General features: G+C 46.8%; 2 protein-coding genes across 2 annotated transcripts; both read right to left on the bottom strand.

The window, feature by feature from the left end:
- Positions 1 to 3,767: 3,767 nt before the first annotated feature.
- LOC119268442 (cytochrome P450 72A15-like) lies at positions 3,768 to 6,085 on the bottom strand. Its single transcript, XM_037550074.1, has 4 exons — positions 5,460 to 6,085; positions 4,997 to 5,241; positions 4,504 to 4,888; positions 3,768 to 4,377 (listed from the first exon to the last, which is right to left on the bottom strand). Exons 1-4 carry the CDS (start codon positions 6,003 to 6,005, stop codon positions 3,952 to 3,954), a joined length of 1,602 nt encoding a protein of 533 aa, XP_037405971.1. The 5' UTR covers positions 6,006 to 6,085; the 3' UTR covers positions 3,768 to 3,951.
- An 8,560-nt stretch (positions 6,086 to 14,645) lies between these two features.
- Positions 14,646 to 17,046, bottom strand: LOC119268441 (cytochrome P450 72A13-like). The gene is made up of 5 exons (XM_037550073.1): positions 16,683 to 17,046; positions 16,179 to 16,399; positions 15,849 to 16,096; positions 15,357 to 15,729; positions 14,646 to 15,274 (listed from the first exon to the last, which is right to left on the bottom strand). Exons 1-5 carry the CDS (start codon positions 17,008 to 17,010, stop codon positions 14,849 to 14,851), a joined length of 1,596 nt encoding a protein of 531 aa, XP_037405970.1. The 5' UTR covers positions 17,011 to 17,046; the 3' UTR covers positions 14,646 to 14,848.
- Between the last annotated feature and the right edge of the window lie 328 nt (positions 17,047 to 17,374).

Raw genomic sequence — 17,374 nt, 5'->3', positions numbered from 1 at the left:
GGGCAGTTCCGCTTCCAGTGACCAGTCCCTTTGCAGTAGAAGCACTCAGTCTCAGGCTTAGGTCCAGACTTGGGTTTCTTCACTTGAACAACAACTGGCTTGCTGTTCTTCTTGAAGTTCCCCTTCTTCCCTTTACCCTTTTTCTTGAAACTGGTGGTCTTGTTGACCATCAACACTTGATGCTCCTTCTTGATTTATACCTCCGCAACCTTTAGCATTGCGAAGAGCTCAGGAATCGTCTTATCCATCCCTTGCATATTATAGTTCATCACGAAGCTCTTGTAGCTTGGTGGCAGTGATCGAAGAACTCTGTCAATGACACTATCATCTGGAAGATTAACTCCCAGGTGAGTCAAGTGGTTGTGGTACTCAAACATTCTGAGTATATGTTCATTGACAGAACTATTCTCCTCCATTTTGCAGCTATAGAACTTATTGAGACTTCATATCTCTCAATTTGGGCATTTTCTTGAAATATTAAATTCAACTCCTGGAGCATCTCATATGCTCCATGACGTTCAAAACATCGTTGAAGTCCCGGTTCTAAGCCATAAAGCATGTCACACTGAACTATCGAGTAGTCATCAGCTTTGCTCTGCCAGGTGTTCACAACATCTAGCGTTGCTCCTGCAGCGGGTTTGTCACCTAGCGGTGCTTTCAGGACGTAATTCTTTTGTGTAGCAATGAATATAATCCTCAAGTTACAGACCTAGTCCGTGTAGTTGCTACCATTATCTTTAAACTTAGCTTTCTCTAGGAACGCATTAAAATTCAATGGAACAACAACACATGCCATCTATCTACAACAACATAGACATGCAAAATACTATCAGGTACTAAGTTCATGATAAATTAAAGTTCAATTAATCAAATTACTTAAGAACTCCCACTTAGATAGACATCTCTCTAATCATCTAAGTGATCGCGTGATCCATATCAACTAAACCATGTCCGATCATCACCTGAGATGGAGTAGTTTTCAATGGTGAACAACACTATGTTGATCATATCTACTATATGATTCATGCTCGACCTTTCGGTCTCAGTGTTCTGAGGCCATATCTGCATATGCTAGGCTCGTCAAGTTTAACCCGAGTATTCTGCATGTGCAAAACTGGCTTGCACCCATTGTATGTGAACGTAGAGATTATCACACACGATCATCACGTGGTGTCTCGGCACGACGAACTGTAGCTACAGTGCATACTCAGGGAGAACACGTATACCTTCAAATTTAGTGAGAGATCATCTTATAATGCTACCACCAAACTAAGCAAAATAAGATGCATAAAGGATAAAAATCACATGCAATCAATATAAGTGATATGATATGGCCATCATTATCTTGTGCCATTGATCTCCATCTCCAAAGCACCGTCATGATCACCATCGTCACCGGCTTGACACCTTGATATTCATCGAAGCATCATTATCGTCTCACCAACTATTGCTTCTACGACTATCGCTACCGCTTAGTGATAAAGTAAAGCAATTACATGGCGATTGCATTTCATACAATAAAGCGACAACCATATGGCTCCTGCCAGTTGCCGATAACTGTGTTACAAAACATGATCATCTCATACAATAAAATTTAGCATCATGTCTTAACCATATCACATCACAACATGCCCTGCAAAAACAAGTTAGACGTCCTCTACTTTGTTGTTGCAAGTTTTACGTGGCTACTACGGGCTGAGCAAGAACCGTTCTTACCTACGCATCAAAAACCACAACGTGGTATAGTGATTGCTTTTTGATCTTCAGAAAGAACCATGTTCATTGAATCCGATTCAACTAAAGTTGGAGAAACTGACACCCATCAGCCACCTGTGTGCGAAGCACGTCGGTAGAACCAGTCTCGCGTAAGCGTATGCGTAATGTCGGTCTGGGCCGCTTCATCCAACAATACCGCTGAATCAAGAATCAACTAGTGACGGCAAGCAATATGTATATACCCACGCCCACAACTCCTTTGTGTTCTACTCATGCATATAACATCTACGCATAGACATGGCTCGGATGCCACTGTTGAGGAACACGGTAATTTCAAAAAAAAATCCTACGCACACGCAAGATCTATCATGGTGATGCATAGCAACAAGAGGGGAAGAATGTTGTCCATGTACCCTCGTAGACCATAAGCGGAAGCATTATGACAATGCGGTTGATGTAGTCATTCGTCTTCACGATCCGACCGATCCTAGTACCGAAAGTACAGCACCTCCGCGATCTGCACATGTTCGGTTTGGTGACGTCCCACGAACTCTTGATCAAGTTGGGTGTCCAGGGAGAGCTTCATCAGCACAACGGCGTGATGATCGTGATGATGAAGTTACCAGCGCAGGGCTTCGCCTAAGCACTACGACGATATGACCGAGGTGGATTATGGTGGAGGGGGGCACCGCACACGGCTAAGGGATCAATGATCAACCTGTGTGTCTATGGGGTGCCCCTTCCCCCGTATATAAAGGAGCAAGGGGGGAGGCCGGCCGGCCCTTGGAGGCGCGCCAAGGAGGGGAGGAGTCCTCCTCCTAGTAGGAGTAGGACTCTCCTTTCCTAGTCCTACTAGGAGGAGGAAGGGGGGAAGGAAATTCGGAGTAGAGGGGGAGGGGCGCACGGCCCTGCCTTGGCCGGCCCTCTCTCTCTCTCCACTAAGGCCCATGTTGGCCCATTAGTCCCCCGAGGGTTTCGATAACCCCCCGGCACTCTGATAATTATCCGGTGACCCCCGGAACTTATCCGTTGTCCGAATATAGTCATCCAATATATCAATCTTTATGTCTCGACCATTTCGAGACTCCTCGTCATGTCCGTGATCACATCCGGAACTCTGAACTATCTTCGGTACATCAAAACACATAAACTCATAATACCGATCGTCACCGAACGTTAAGCGTGCGGACCCTACAAGTTCGAGAACTATGTAGACATGACCGAGACACGTCTCCGGTCAATAACCAATAGCGGAACCTGGATGTTCATATTGGATCCCACATATTCTACGAAGATCTTTATCGGTCAAACCGCATAACGATATACGTTGTTCCCTTTGTCATTGGTATGTTACTTGTCCGAGATTCGATCGTCGGTATGTCAATACCTAGTTCAATCTCGTTACCGGCAAGTCTCTTTACTTGTTCCGTAATGCATCATCCCGTAACTAACTCATTAGTTACATTGCTTGCAAGGCTTATAGTGATGTGCATTACCGAGAAGGCCCAGAGATACCTCTCCGATACTCGGAGTGACAAATCCTAATCTTGATCTATGCCAACTCAACAAACACCATCGGAGACACCTGTAGAGCATCTTTATAGTCACCCAGTTACATTGTCATGTTTGATAGCACACTAAGTGTTCCTCCGGTATTCGAGAGTTGCATGATCTCATAGTCATAGGAACATGTATAAGTTATAGAGAAAGCAATAGCAACAAACCAAACGATCATCGTGCTAAGCTAACGGATGGGTCAAGTCAATCACATCGTTCTCTAATGATGTGATCCCGTTAATCAAATGACAACTCATGTCTATGGTTAGGAAACATAACCATCATTGATTCAACGATCTAGTCTAATAGAGGCATACTAGTGACACTCTGTTTGTCTATGTATTCACACATATATTAAGTTTCCGGTTAATACAATTCTAGCATGAATAATAAACATTTATCATGATATAAAGAAATATAAATAACAACTTTATTATTGCCTCTAGGGCATATTTCCTTCAGTATCATCGCATATAAATACATGACGAGGCGTGTGCCGAACTGCCAGTTTTCCTTGTTTTAAAGTGCTTAGCAGTAACTGAGTGAAACCCGAAATCCGACCACTATACACACACTTTTATTCATACCATGAAATCTATCAAAACAGAACGTCAAACATAAAAAATGATCACATTCACTATATCATACATGATGGTGAGACAACAAAAAATAGAATGATCAAATAGCTCTAAGATTTATCTGTGCGCCATGCATCGGTTGCAATGTTATCACAGTATATGGCGCATGACTATACGACGGCGCCAGTTCGAACTCAAAGCTTTGAATGATCATGCACATTGCCATCTTGGCTTCAAGAAGTGCGAAGTTCTGGCCGATGCAGATCCGTGGCCCCCAACCGAAAGGGAGAAAGGCACCTGAATCATTGGATGCCTTAGAGACCCCATCGGCGAACCTGTCTGGCTTGAACTCATGGACATCGCTGCCCCAAATGTGCTGGTCATGATGGATGAACATCACGGGGAGCTCAACCATGACGCCAGCAGGGTATGTTATGCCACCAATCTCCATCTCCTTGTAAGTATTCCGACTGAACAAGGTTGCCGGCGGGTATAGCCTGAGAACTTCATAAAGGATCATGGTCACCTACAATTGCCGAGACAACACAAGAAGTTAAACGTCCGTCTAATCAACAAGCTGATGTGGTTGATGCTTTCGAATCTTGAATGAAACAAAATCAGTTGCAACGATTTGAATATATTTAAGCCTCACCGTTTTGAGTCTGCTTAGTCCTTCATATTCCGGTTTGTTTCTTCCAAATAGACCCATGATCTCCTCCCTTGCACGGTCTTGCCACTCTGGGTGCATGCTGAGTAGGATCATTGTCCACGTGAGCAGCACGGACGTTGTCTCCATTCCTGCAAAATAGAACAGCTTGCATTCCTCGATGACGTCTTCAATTGTCATCCCCAAGCTGGATCGGCCATGCTCGTCAGTCTGTCTCATGTTTGACTCTAGCAATAAGCCAAGCAAGTCGTCCGTGGTGCTCTCGCCTTGTTTCATTGCTTGGATTCTTTTACCAACAAGATTTTTCAGAATCGATTCGATCTCCTTGTTGATTTGATGCATCCTTCTGTTGTTTCTGGTTGGCAAGAACCTGAAGATGACAATCCCGTTACATGTTCAGTATAGACGAAGATGGAACTTACTGAAAAAAGAAATCAGTAAGTGCTAGTAAAGCTTAAATAGTACTGGTGGTACTAACAAGTAGCCGGGAATGAGAAGCCCCCGAATGTTCGTTATGAGGCGCTCAGCTTGCTCCTCCTGTAGCTGAAAGATCTTCCTCCCCTCGAGGTAGCTGCTGCTGAATGCGGTGCGAGAAATAACATCCCCCGTCAGGTTCTTGAGCTCCGGCCAAACGTCCAGCTCGCATGAACCCTTCGAGCCTAGGGACGTCCTCCATCTGCTAACAATGTCTTCGCAGCATGAAGAAAACGCCGGCAACATACGCTGCAGAGTCACATGCGCATTCCAAAGATCAAAGATCAATTGTATGTACACTGTATATCACCTTTCAAATCCTTTCAAACCAAAAACTAGTATGACGTTTAAATGTTTCATACTTCCTTTGTTCCAAAAAAAGTTGTATTAAGTTTGAGACATTTATTTTTGGACGGAGAGAGTACATGATAATAATATACGAAACATATTAGCGTACCCTGACGTACCTTGACCTTCTCGAGCTGGAACGCCGGGTTGAGGATGCGCCGATGCTTGGCCCACTTCTCGCCGTCGATGCTGGCGAGGCCTTCGGCCAGCAGCTTCGACAGCGCCGGAAGCTTGGTCTTCTCGAAGTGGCCGAACTTGTTGGACATGACGTCCTTGGCGAGGTCGGGGTCGCTGATGGTGACCTTGGGGATCGGGCCGACCCAAGAGAAGCACGTCCTCCCGTGTTCCTGAACGGCGTTGTAGAGGAAAGGCGCGACATGGGCGGAGATGTCGTGGCACCCCAGCGGCAAGGGCCTCGCCCAGGCCTCCTTGCTCAGCCGGCCGTGCTCCTTGAGGTCGCCGACGGGGAAGCGGTAGGGCGTGCCGCGGAGGCCCTGCGCTCTGAGCTCGCGCTCCAGCCGCCGCGGCCGCAGCCACAGCATGTCCAGCAGCTTGCCGGCCTGCCGCAGCAGCGCGAGGCACAGGAGGCCGCACACCAGGAAGCCCCATGGCAACGAGGTCGGCGTCACTCCTCCAAGAACCGCCATGCTTCTCTCAAAGAGCATTCTCAGGAGAAAAGTGTGCTGCTATGCTAGCAGTAGGATCTGATTCAAGTGGACATTTACTGGAGCTGGGTAATGTACGGTGGTGGGCCTCAGGTTATATAGAGGTGTCGCCCGGTTGCGGTAGTCCTTGGATCGTGCCCATTTATTTGTTTAAGGTTTCTTCAAGCGTAGTGTGAGAAGAGTGCGGCCATGTTGCCTTGCTCTGAAGGAACTTGGTGGAGAAGAAATTCCGACTGGAATCGGCTTGGTCGAGCTGAGAGATGATGCACCCAGGGACCCCACGTGTGCCCATTGATTGTTGCTAGCAGTATGAAATCACAACTCAGATTTGCTCGGTCTTCCTTGGAAACTGGACACCGTCCCACTGCAGATATAACCTGAGAAGCGACATCTAAAGTCAACGCCATGTTTATATTCAGCTTATCCCTTCTTTTTTATGAAACACCCCAAAATGCATCCGGTCTATTATTATTATTATTATTATTATTATTATTATTATTATTATTATTATTATTATTATTACTCCATCCGTCTAGGTGAGTAAGTCATCTTAGGTTCTGCACCGTGACCAAAGAGGAAGAAAAAACGAGAGACTTTAATGTTTATTTCTTAATTATTGCATGCAATGAAGATCTCTTTTAACGAGTACTACTACTAATCACCGCTAAAGGATAAGGAAGCCCCCGCGTCTCCCACGTCGCCCTCCCTGGCGGCGACGGGGGAACCCAGATCCGGCGCCTTACACCCTTCCCACCTCCCTCCCCACCTCGCCGCCACCGGAGGAATGGCCGGCGAAGCCGGCGCCGGCTCCCGGGATGGTGGCGGCGGGGCGAGACCGCTCCCTTTCGGTGGTGAGGGTCCGGATCTGAGGCGGCGGCCTCGTTGGTGCGGACGGCGCTCCTCCGGCGGCGGGGAGTGCTCGTCGGTGAGGTAGGCCGGATCCCCTCGGCTGCGCGGACAGCGAGGTCCCGGTGGGCGCAGGTCATGGCGCGGGGAGGCCCCGGGCTCCCCTCGTCAGATCGGAGGCGATCCTGGCCTGCTCGTGATGCATGACCTCCGGCCGGCCTGGATCTCCAGCGTACACGCGCCTGCTGATGTTGTGGCTGGTTCGGTGGTGGAGGCAGGGCGCTTGGCCGGGGGAAACCCTTGGCCGCCGGTGGCGGTCACGGCGTCGATGGCGTCCCGGACGCCATTCCCTCCTTGGTGGCGGCGCCGAGGCTAAACCTCCCCTGCCTCCCCCCTTCCCCTGCACCCGGGTGAAAACCCTAGCCCCGGTGGCTAAGCGGCGGCGGCGCCACAGCGTCGTCACCTTCTTGAAGGCGCCGACTTGGGCATAGGGATGCTGGGTGTGCATGGCGAGCTTGTCTGGTTCCTGGTGGCGGCCCGCCTGACTGCTGCGTCGCAGCTCCGGGCAGTGTCTCGGGGCTGCGGTGCTTCTCTTCCGGCCGTGTCTCCGATGGGGACCTCGCCCTTCCTCACCTTGTACATGCCGTGGTGGAGCGGTACTTCATCTCACTCATTGATGGCGGCGAAGATCGCCGGCATGGCGCTGTGGAGGCTTGACGCCCGATGCGCGGAGATGGACTCGCGCGGGAGGAGGTTGCTGTCTGGCGTCATGGTGACGTCGATGGCAGAGTGGCCAGTCAAGGTAGAAGCCTCAATATGATCTGAAGACGGACCTGTGAAAGATGGCGGTAACGACACACGAGTGCGTCTGACCGGATTGTGCCCCAGACCCGGTATGTGGCTCGGCTGGGGCTTCCGAATATGTTTCGGTTTCCGGCTTTTGATGTTAGGCTTAGGTGAGTGGTTTGGGTAATGGCCCAGCTAGCACCCCTTCATCATTTTGGATAGAAGTAGCGGCATGTGTTGCCAAGATGGTGGGTTCATATTCATTGTTGTAATACTTTGTAAGGTCCTGAGAATAATCAATAAAGTGGCTGTATGCATCTCCCAGATGCAGCGGCCGGGGGTCATCCTCCTTTTCTAAAAAAAATTGCATGCAATGAACTAATCATTGCATGTCGTGTTTGGTAATCTCAAGACATTAAAAACATACACACCCCTCGTCTCTTATTGGTTGATATGTCAAGAAATAAGAAACGAGCTAGACGTTTATGCACCGCGCCTAAGTGTTTTGAGATTATTTGGTTTTTGTAAAATGACTTACACACCAGACGGAGAGAGTATTATTATTATTCATCGTCGTCGTCGTTGTTAAAGCAAGAGGCAAAATGCGCAAGCTATATTATTTGAACAAACAATTTTAGTGGGTCCTAATTAATTATTACAATAAAGATAACAAGATAAATGTGCATTGACCACATGGCAAATCCAGTGAGCACCATAAAAAGCAAATAATGTTTACATAGTATGTCCTTAGAGATCAGCATTTTTTTGAAACACAAGGATGACCCCTACCTTTGTATGATCAATGCATACAACTATTTTATTAATTATTCATCGAGACCTTACAAAATAATACATTAATAACTCTAAAGCTACCTTCCTGTATTGCTATTCTTGTCAACTTGATGAAGGAGGTGCACATGATTAGGACCGTTTACCCAGACCTCACACCAAACCTAGCATCTAAAATCAAAGGTCTTAACCAAACCGCCCAACAGAAATGGGGGCTCGAACAATAAAGATGGGTGTATTTATAATCAAAATAATCTTGTGATTGTACTGTGTTGAGCAATGTTTACCCAAATGAATATTGAAAAGGGCAGACATGAGTTCGGCAACAACGCATGTGCTGATGTCATACATAGTTTTGACCCATGCTTCACGTTTTAAGTTTCCTTCAGACTGCAAATCAGTGAAACGTTTGGTTCACTAACTCTATGGGCAGAACGTGATCATTAGCGCAAAATCTTTTAATGACAAACTTCTATTTCTTGGGAATGTTTATCCTTGACTTTATTTCTCATTCCATTATAAATGATTTGGCTATTATTTGAGAAATAAAGTCTTACTGGTTCCAAAAGAAAACTTTATGGGCAGAACGTGATCATGAGTTTAAACTAACAGCCCATCAAATTAAATTACTTCGAGTGTTTTGAAGATTTGCCAAACAATCGCTCCTACTCCCTGATGGAGCCGTGTGAACTTTATTTATGATTTTTTAGAAAAAAAGGTTAAAACATATTGTTATTTTTATTTATTATTCAACAAAGGTTAAGAAGCCACCCGAAGCCATCACTTACACCTACAAAATTCGATAATACGGAGTGCTCTCACTCCCCATATCTAAAACCGGTGTCGTCACCGATCCATCCACATAACGTATCATAACCAGCAGCCGGTGTAACAGACCTAAAGCGTACACCACATGCACATATTTTAGACGCAGTCATCATCATCGGACCGTTGACCCATCTTCAGGAGAGAGATCCGCATCATCCTTACCAGTCCGTCCATCCGTCAACGCCACCACGGCACCCAACGGTGCCACCGCCCCGCGCTCGTCCATCCAGACGCGAAGATTTTGGAAGATTTGTCGTGCGTAGCACCTACCGGCCAGGCATGACACAACGTAGCACCTGTCAGCCAAACATGACTTGACATCTCCACCAAAGCTCCATGCAAGACGAAGACACTCCACCTTCTGCCTCTGTCTTCCAGTGTTGCTCCATAAACGATGCTCCCAAGAGAGAAACGACACCGCAGTACCGCCATCGTTCGATCTGGAAGACTAGATCCTAGGGTTTCCCGCAGAGCGGCACGAGTGGGTCGACAGTAGTTACATGACGATGCCTTCATCAAGGTAACGACGTAGAACGTCGCCATCGGCTCGATTTTCATGGAAACTATGTTTTCCCGACTCACAGCCGGGACTAGATAATGGATCTCGAGATCTGATCATTCAGCCTCAGGCCGACAACCTCCAACGGAGGAGATGACCACCACCGTCGGCTGCACCAGTAAGATTAGATCTGACCGGAGGCGCCGCCGACCAGTCCACCAAGCCCTCCAAGCCACCGTCGACCGTAGCCACTGCCCTTCCCGGTACAGGGCCATGTCGCGCAAGCTGCCGCCGCCGTCCGAGGTAGGGCCGGCCACCACGTCGTCGCCTGCCATAGCCATCGACGTCGCACCACAAATTGGATCGGCCGCGCCACCACACGTTTAGGGGCCCCACACCATCCCTAAGATGTGGGAGAGAGGGAGTCCTCCGCCACTGCCATCGGCTTCCGGGCTTAGCCCGGTGGCATCCTCCGGCGGCGGCAGAGGGAAGGGTAGTGGGGGATCGCGCCCTCGGCGGCTAGGGTTTGTGCGTCGCCCGAGTCGCCCTAGCGGGGACAACACGGGGGCGTGAGGGCTTCTATGTGACACATGAACTTTATTTATGTGCCACAGGAAGAGCCCCTGTCGTGGCATGCAAGTACATGCCGATCGCTTAGATGCAGCGTGTACAGGTGAGAGAAAGGGATAAGTGCGAGAGGGAATAGAGATAAGTGTAGTTGAGATTACGATATGGAATTAAACCATATTATCTAACACCCTCTCTTAATTTAAGTTGTCCTAAATTTAAATTCCTCTTGAATTCCTCGAATGGCCTTACTGTAAGGGCTTTTTGAACCCGTTTGCCAATTGGTCTTGGATGAAATGAATCATATCTCCAACTTCTTTTTTGCAACTCTTTCTCGTAGAAAGTGAAAATTAATCTTGACGCGTTTGGTCATATCATGAAAGATAGCAGACAAATAAGTTGCTCCTCAATTATCACACCATAAATAGGACACACGATGTTGTTTAATCCCAAATTGTGCAAGCAAGGATTCCATCCAAATGATCTCAGTAGTTACATCTACCAAAGATTTGTATCCAACCTCTGTGCTTGACTTGATATCGTAGTCCGCTTTCTGACACTAAGAAGTAAGATTAGAGCCAAAAAATACTGAAAGTGCTCCTATTGATTTTCTATCATTACTACAGCCAACCCAATCAGCATCAGAGAAGGCACTAACAAGTGTAGAGTTAGAGCACCTGATCTGAAGCCCAATACTCATAGTCTTGCGGCTAACTGGCAGGCCTGTCATGCGCAGAGGATAGTTGTTAGCTTGCAGGAAAGCTCCCTGGAGGTGAGCAACGAGGACCGACAATGCAGGAGGCATCTGACGACGATCCGGCATCCGTGCTTGCGCTGGTCCGTACTGGCTTCACCATTGCACAGGCGCATGCGCACTTCAACGACGTCATGGAGGATGAGCAGCCGAGGCCGCTAGTGTAGGTGCTCCGACTCGCGTTGGAGGACCAATGTACAACCTCGCCCTCTCGCGCATCACCGGCTGGCAGAGGGGCAAACCTACCGCGAGTTCATGAACCGTGCACCTGCTTCCTCTTCCGCTGCTCCGTATGCCATTGTATCCTCTTTTTTAGGATTAGCATTTGGCTTACAACTAGTAGCAATCGATATGAATATGATACTTATTTCTTATCACCTCGACTGCATGACTAGTTTCAGTAGTTTGTTGTTTGTTTTGATTATCATCGCTATTATGTTATTCATGTTTTATCCACTATTATTTTGATTAAATTGATGGAAGAGTCCTCAAATATTCAACTTTGACCTCGATGGGTGATATCCACATAGCGGACTCTGGCATGGAAGTGTAGAAGGTGGGACATGAACGTGGGCACCTCCATGTCCCATGTCCTACTCTTCCCCTCGTCGGCGATCCTTATCTTCACTTCCCGGAGGTAATGGCCGTTGAGCTCGCTGGACATGGGGAAGAACAGGACATGGAACATGGACGCCTCCAGGGACAACAAAGATGTAGACTAGGTTTTGCTATGTTAAAAAAACATGTCTGCTTTGTGTTGAAAATGCCATGATTTTGGTCTAGTTTAAATGGAAATCATCTGGTTTGCATGAAATCTATACGTTTGTTCAAATTTCGTTTGGTTGACCGCATCACTTTCCATGGACGAATACCATATCCCTTTTAGAAGATTGGTTGAAGACGCCTTAAAATGCCATAGGTATTTGTTGTTTGCGTGAAGCGCCGGGCGGAGGCCAAATTTGGTGTCTTGACCCTTTTGCGAAAGTATAGCCGGATCTGATCCTATTTCGAAAAAAATCAGGTTTTGACCCTTTTCTTACCGTCGTAGTCATCGGTGGTAGGGTTACACAACCTACCACCAATGTCAGTGGCGGTAGGACTTAACTACGCCGTCACGACCATTTAACGTGCAACATATCTTACCGCCAGAGCCTTTGGCGGTAAGCTATGTAACCCTATCACCATTGTCCTTGGCGGTAGGCTATACACTATTACAAGGCGCATGTGAGTGCATGCAACCATTGCTCTCTCTGACGCACTGCATAGTATGCACGAACATTGCATCCATCTTTTCCTTTCTCTTTCCACCCACATGCATCACTACTAGCACGTAGTCCCTCCGTTTCAAAATATAGTGTGTTCTCGGTTTTCGCGCTTTAACTTTGACCATAAATTTAACCAACGAGACTGACCGTAGCGGAAGCAAAAATTATATAATTAAAAACTTTTTTTTAATACGAATTCACTGGTCGGTCTCATTGGTTAGATTTATGGTCAAATTTTAACCTCGAAAAACGCGGGCACGCTATATTTTAAGACTAGCCACAGTGAGTAAATTCAGCAGTAACATCGAGTCTAACTTAGTAAATTTGCTTATATGGCAATGAGTTAATGAGGAGAGAGGTAGTTTGAGTAACTTAGCTAGTTACTGTAACATCACATGTCACAATGCAATATGAGTCTATCACTTAATAAATAAAGCTTTGCATGTTACCACACTTATGTTACTACCCACTATGGAGGTAGTAACATAGTCTAGAGATATGTGTATATTACTAGTGTATGTTACTCTCCATTGTGGCTAGTCTAAAACGAAGGGAGTAGCTCCTAGCTTGGACATGCCACAAACTTGAACAATTGATGGGATGCACAGGTAGGTAGCTAGGCATGGAGTAGGCAGCGCAGGCAGCCTGCACATTTGCAGCCACATAACTGCAAAACACCGTCCAGCCCAGCCGACATGCATGCGTAGGGTATGATGGTCTACCGTCAAGGATTTTGAAGGTGGGTATTTTTCATGTTATGACGACATTATAACATAGTTAAATTCTATCGTCGAAGACCGTGGCGATAGGCAATGTTACCTTGGTGACAGAGACTACGGCGATAGAAAAATGTCAGATCCTGAAATTCTTTCGAACAAGAGTCAGATCCTGCTAAATTTTCGCAAAAGACTTAGGGGGTGTTTATTTTTAGGGACTTTTTTGTGTAGGGACTAGAAAAAGTCCCTCTTAGGGACTTTTTACCAAACGGGAGGGACTTTTTAGGGACTAAACTAGGCATTTGGGACTAAATGAAGAAGACTCTCAAGGAGAGTCTTTTTGAGACTTTTTGAAACTTTTCCAACAATGCCCCTCCATGCACTCATTGGCCCGCCACCTCATGGTGTTGTTTGATTATTATTTTTCTATATACTAGGGGCAACATGGTCATTTAATAACCTCTAGAAAGGGACTAGGGACTTTTTAGTCTCTAAAAACAAACAGGAAGGAACTTTTTAGGGACTATGGACTTTTTAGTTGGGACTAGAAAAAGTCCTAGGACTAGAGAACCAAACACCACCTTAAAACATTAGGACGTCGATAATTGTCACACGTGTGACAGTAAAGGAGACGCACCACAGGTCTCTAATGCAAATAGATTGCCACGTCATCGCATGCATGCATGCGAGAATCTTTTTGGATTTTCAGTTTTTAAAATGTTTTATCTCTTAAATGAAAAATACGATTGAAGATCCGTTTTCACCATTAAATCCCTCACGATGAGATATTCAAAACTAGATCTCATATCGATATATTTCGGCGAAATTTTTTTTGGTTAAAAGTTGCCATGTCTATTGCACATGAATTGCCATGATATTTACACTGAAGTTGTCATGATATGTTTCAACTATTTTTCTTTTACATTTAAAAGTAAATTTTAACATATTATAAAACGGAGATTAAGAAACTAGACTTGCCATGCACCATAAACTAAAATTGTCATGATACATGCACTTAAAATTGTCATGGTTCAATAAAAAAAATATTTTTTTCATGATCAAAGTACTGGAATTGCCATCATCAAAAAATTAAAATTGCCATGATCTACAAACTAAAAATGCCACATGGCAACTTTAGTTTAAGCACTATGGCAACTATAGTGTAAACATCATGGCAACTTCTGGGCAAAAAAAAAAATTCATCGAAGCATATCAACATGGGGTCTAGTTTTGAAGATCTCGTCGAGACGGATTTAATGGTGAAAACGGATTTTTAGTTCGCCTTTTTATTTAGGAGATAAAACATTTTTAAGCCGAAACCCAAAAAGATTTCTGCTGATGTCATCTATTTATACGTGGCAAAATGAATGGTGATAGAGGCGTGTGGGCGATCTGCAAACGCTACGTGTGGGCGTTGGTTTTTTTCCAAAACATTAAATTTGGCCCCGGGCGGACGCATGTGTCCGTATGGACGCCTGACGCATGTGTCCATATGGGCGCCTCCTTTCTGTATTGGTGCCTCCTCTGAAGAGGCACCTTTTTTCTTTTTTGTTTGTTTGTTTGTTTGTTTTCAGGCACCTTTTCCCTGTATAAACCAACTTTGGTAACAGTTGTGTTCCTCGTAACCGGTGTGAACAACACGTACTTAACCATGTACAAATACCCAGTTTTAGGATACAATGAAACAGTCTAGTAGTAGTTCACTTGATTCAATCTACTTCTTACACTTACCAAGTTACCCCACAGGTAACTTACCCACGACAGGTCGACAAAGCTGCAAGACAAGATGACGATCAGAGACTCTTGAGTATAATCTGCGCTCCATGCTGAGGATGCAGTGTGATGACTGTGTACGGCGCATGCGTGTAGGAAGGTGAGAGCTGGAACTCGAAACGCTGAAGGATCATGCTGAGCGCCATCTTGGCTTCCAGCATCGCGAAGTTCTGGCCGATGCAAATCCTCGGGCCCCAGCCGAACGGGAAGAAGACCGGCTGGTCCTTGGTTGCCTTGGAGATCCCCTCCGCAAACCTCTCCGGCTTGAACTCCAGCACGTCTTTCCCCCATACATCCGGGTTGTGGTGAACCATGATTATCGGCAGCTCCAGCAGCACGCCCGCAGGGTAGGTGATACCTCCAATCTGCATCTCTCTGGATGTCTTCCGGTTCAGCGTAACCGCCGGTGGGTACAGCCTGAGCACCTCATACAGTATCATCGTCACCTGGACAAGGAAATCCGAGCCAAATCATAGTCAGCAATGGCTTCTAGGCGAGACTTAAAAGTAAAGTGTGAGAGACACTTGCCGTTTTGAGTCGACTGAGGCCGTCGAAGTTGGGCTTGTCCTTGCCGAAGACGCTGAGGACTTCTTCCCTGGCCCGATCCTGCCACTCGGGGTGCATGCCCAGGACGACCAGCGTCCAGGTGAGCAGCACGGACGTGGTCTCCATCCCCGCGAAGTAGAAGAGCTTGCACTCCTCGATCACATCCTCGGTGCTCATCCTCATCCTTGACGTCCCCCTCTCCTTGTTCGACTGCAGCATCAGGCCAAGCAAGTCGTCGCCGCCAAGCCCGTCGTTCTCCATTGCGCGCTCCCGCTTCTCGATGATGCCTCTCAGGAGCCCTTCAATCTCTCGGTTGATCTGCTTCATCCTCTTGTTGTTTTCAGTCGGAAAGAAGCTGAAAAAGGCCAGTCGCATCATTCATGCTTACTTCCATTCTTACAAGGAAAAAACTTACTGTACTTCAGAATAAAAAGGACTGTCAAGAGTAATTGGTACAGGAAGTGTGCAGCTTACAGGTAGCCTGGGATGTACATATACTGGAAGGCCTTGATAATTCGCTCTGCTTGCTCTGCCTGAAGCTGGAAGATCCTTCGCCCTTCCATGAAGCTGCTACCGAACGACGTGCGAGAGATCACGTCTCCGGTTAGGTTCTGGAAATCCTCCCATATGTCTATTTCATGTGATCCATCAGAACCGGCTAATTTACTTTCCCAGCTGCTTATCAACTCGGTGCAGCATGTCGAGAAAGCCGGCAACATGCTCTGTAAACAGCTTCAGTTAGCGCGCGTGCACACACACCCTGATCGGGTTAGGAGCTAGCCTAGTAAGAAAGAATAGTACTACCTTGAGCTTTTCGAGATGGAAAGCGGGGTTTAAGATTCTTCTGTGCATCGCCCATTTCTCACCGTCGTAGCTCGCAAGCCCAAGGGCTATCAGTTTTCCCAGACGTTTGTTGGTGAATTTTTCGAAATGGCCGGACTTGTCAGATAGGATCTCTCTCACTAGCTTTGGCTCTGCTATGACCATCCTTAGGACTGGTCCAAACCAGGTGATGCAAACGTTGCCTACATGCAGTTCAAAACTGATTGCCGTCAGAAACTTTTGGGGAAAATGATTTTTTTCCGCGGGAATTGGAGAAAAAATGAAGTTGAGACAGCAATAATATCTTGTTTTTAATGCTGCCTTGAGCAGGATTAATTCATCAGATGCCCGTACAAGAAGAGCAATAGTAACATAGATACTTCAGTATACTGTAACATCAATTTTCATGTCGGGAAAACGAAAAAAAAAGAAAGACATATTGGACCAGAGAGAAATTCAACTTGAGCAACAACAAAATTCTCCTACCGTGTTCCTTGACGATGTTGACGAGGTGTGGCGCCACACGGGGTACAATGTCGTGGCACAGCGGCATGGGCTTGGACCGAGCCTCCTCGTTGAGCCGGCCGTTGTCCGCGAGGTCCCCGGCGGGAAAGCGGTACGCCGCGCCGCCCAGGCCCTGCGCCCTGAGCGCCCGGCTGAGCCGCCGTGGCCTCAGCCAGCATGTCTCGGCGGCCCGGGAGACCGCCCACAGGAGGACGAGCAGCGCAGCGAGACCGCAGAGCAGGCTCAGCGATGAAGGAGAAGACACATCACCTCCGACTCCGAGTCTAGTTGCTGCCACGTCGACCTCCATCTTACTGCAATAATAAAACTGTGTGGTAGTGCGGTACAACTAGAGCAGGTGCGGTGGAAGATGGTCCCAATGTTATATAGGCACAGCAAGTGTCGTCGACATGATACGAGGGTGGGTGCTCTGCTCTGCTTGGCATCACATGTTTTTCTTATCTTCTCGTTTCTTCTTTGTCGTCACAACATTTTCGCGGTTACCGATGGGAATTGTGGAAAACGATGTACCACACACCAAGGACAAGCAAAAGGCTGGATTCGCTTGTTTGTTGTTGTTTTCATCGGCAAAGCGTGGCAAGAAACCCAAGCGGAGACGTTGTAATAACTGTTAATAAATCAGGATGTTGCCTTCATTTTCGTGGAATCGAGAG

The sequence above is a fragment of the Triticum dicoccoides genome, chromosome 3A, assembly GCF_002162155.2.
Source record: "Triticum dicoccoides isolate Atlit2015 ecotype Zavitan chromosome 3A, WEW_v2.0, whole genome shotgun sequence".
NCBI classification, from domain to species: Eukaryota; Viridiplantae; Streptophyta; class Magnoliopsida; order Poales; family Poaceae; genus Triticum; species Triticum dicoccoides.
The sequence above is the reverse complement of the archived record's forward strand: the minus strand, read 5'-3'. Positions and strand labels throughout refer to the sequence as shown.

Bases quoted from the DNA above. Each gene is read 5' to 3' on its own strand.
- LOC119268442 (XM_037550074.1), bottom strand. From the start codon at position 6,005: ATGCTCTTTGAGAGAAGCATGGCGGTTCTTGGAGGAGTGACGCCGACC. The intron at 5,242-5,459 runs GTACGTCAGGGT...GTGACTCTGCAG, and splicing joins TCCAGCTCGAGAAGGTCAAG to CGTATGTTGCCGGCGTTTTC. The intron at 4,378-4,503 runs GTGAGGCTTAAA...CGGCAATTGTAG, and splicing joins GACTAAGCAGACTCAAAACG to GTGACCATGATCCTTTATGA.
- LOC119268441 (XM_037550073.1), bottom strand. From the start codon at position 17,010: ATGGAGGTCGACGTGGCAGCAACTAGACTCGGAGTCGGAGGTGATGTG. The intron at 16,400-16,682 runs GTAGGAGAATTT...AACTGCATGTAG, and splicing joins CAACATCGTCAAGGAACACG to GCAACGTTTGCATCACCTGG. The intron at 15,730-15,848 runs GTAAGCTGCACA...GGCCTTTTTCAG, and splicing joins ATGTACATCCCAGGCTACCT to CTTCTTTCCGACTGAAAACA.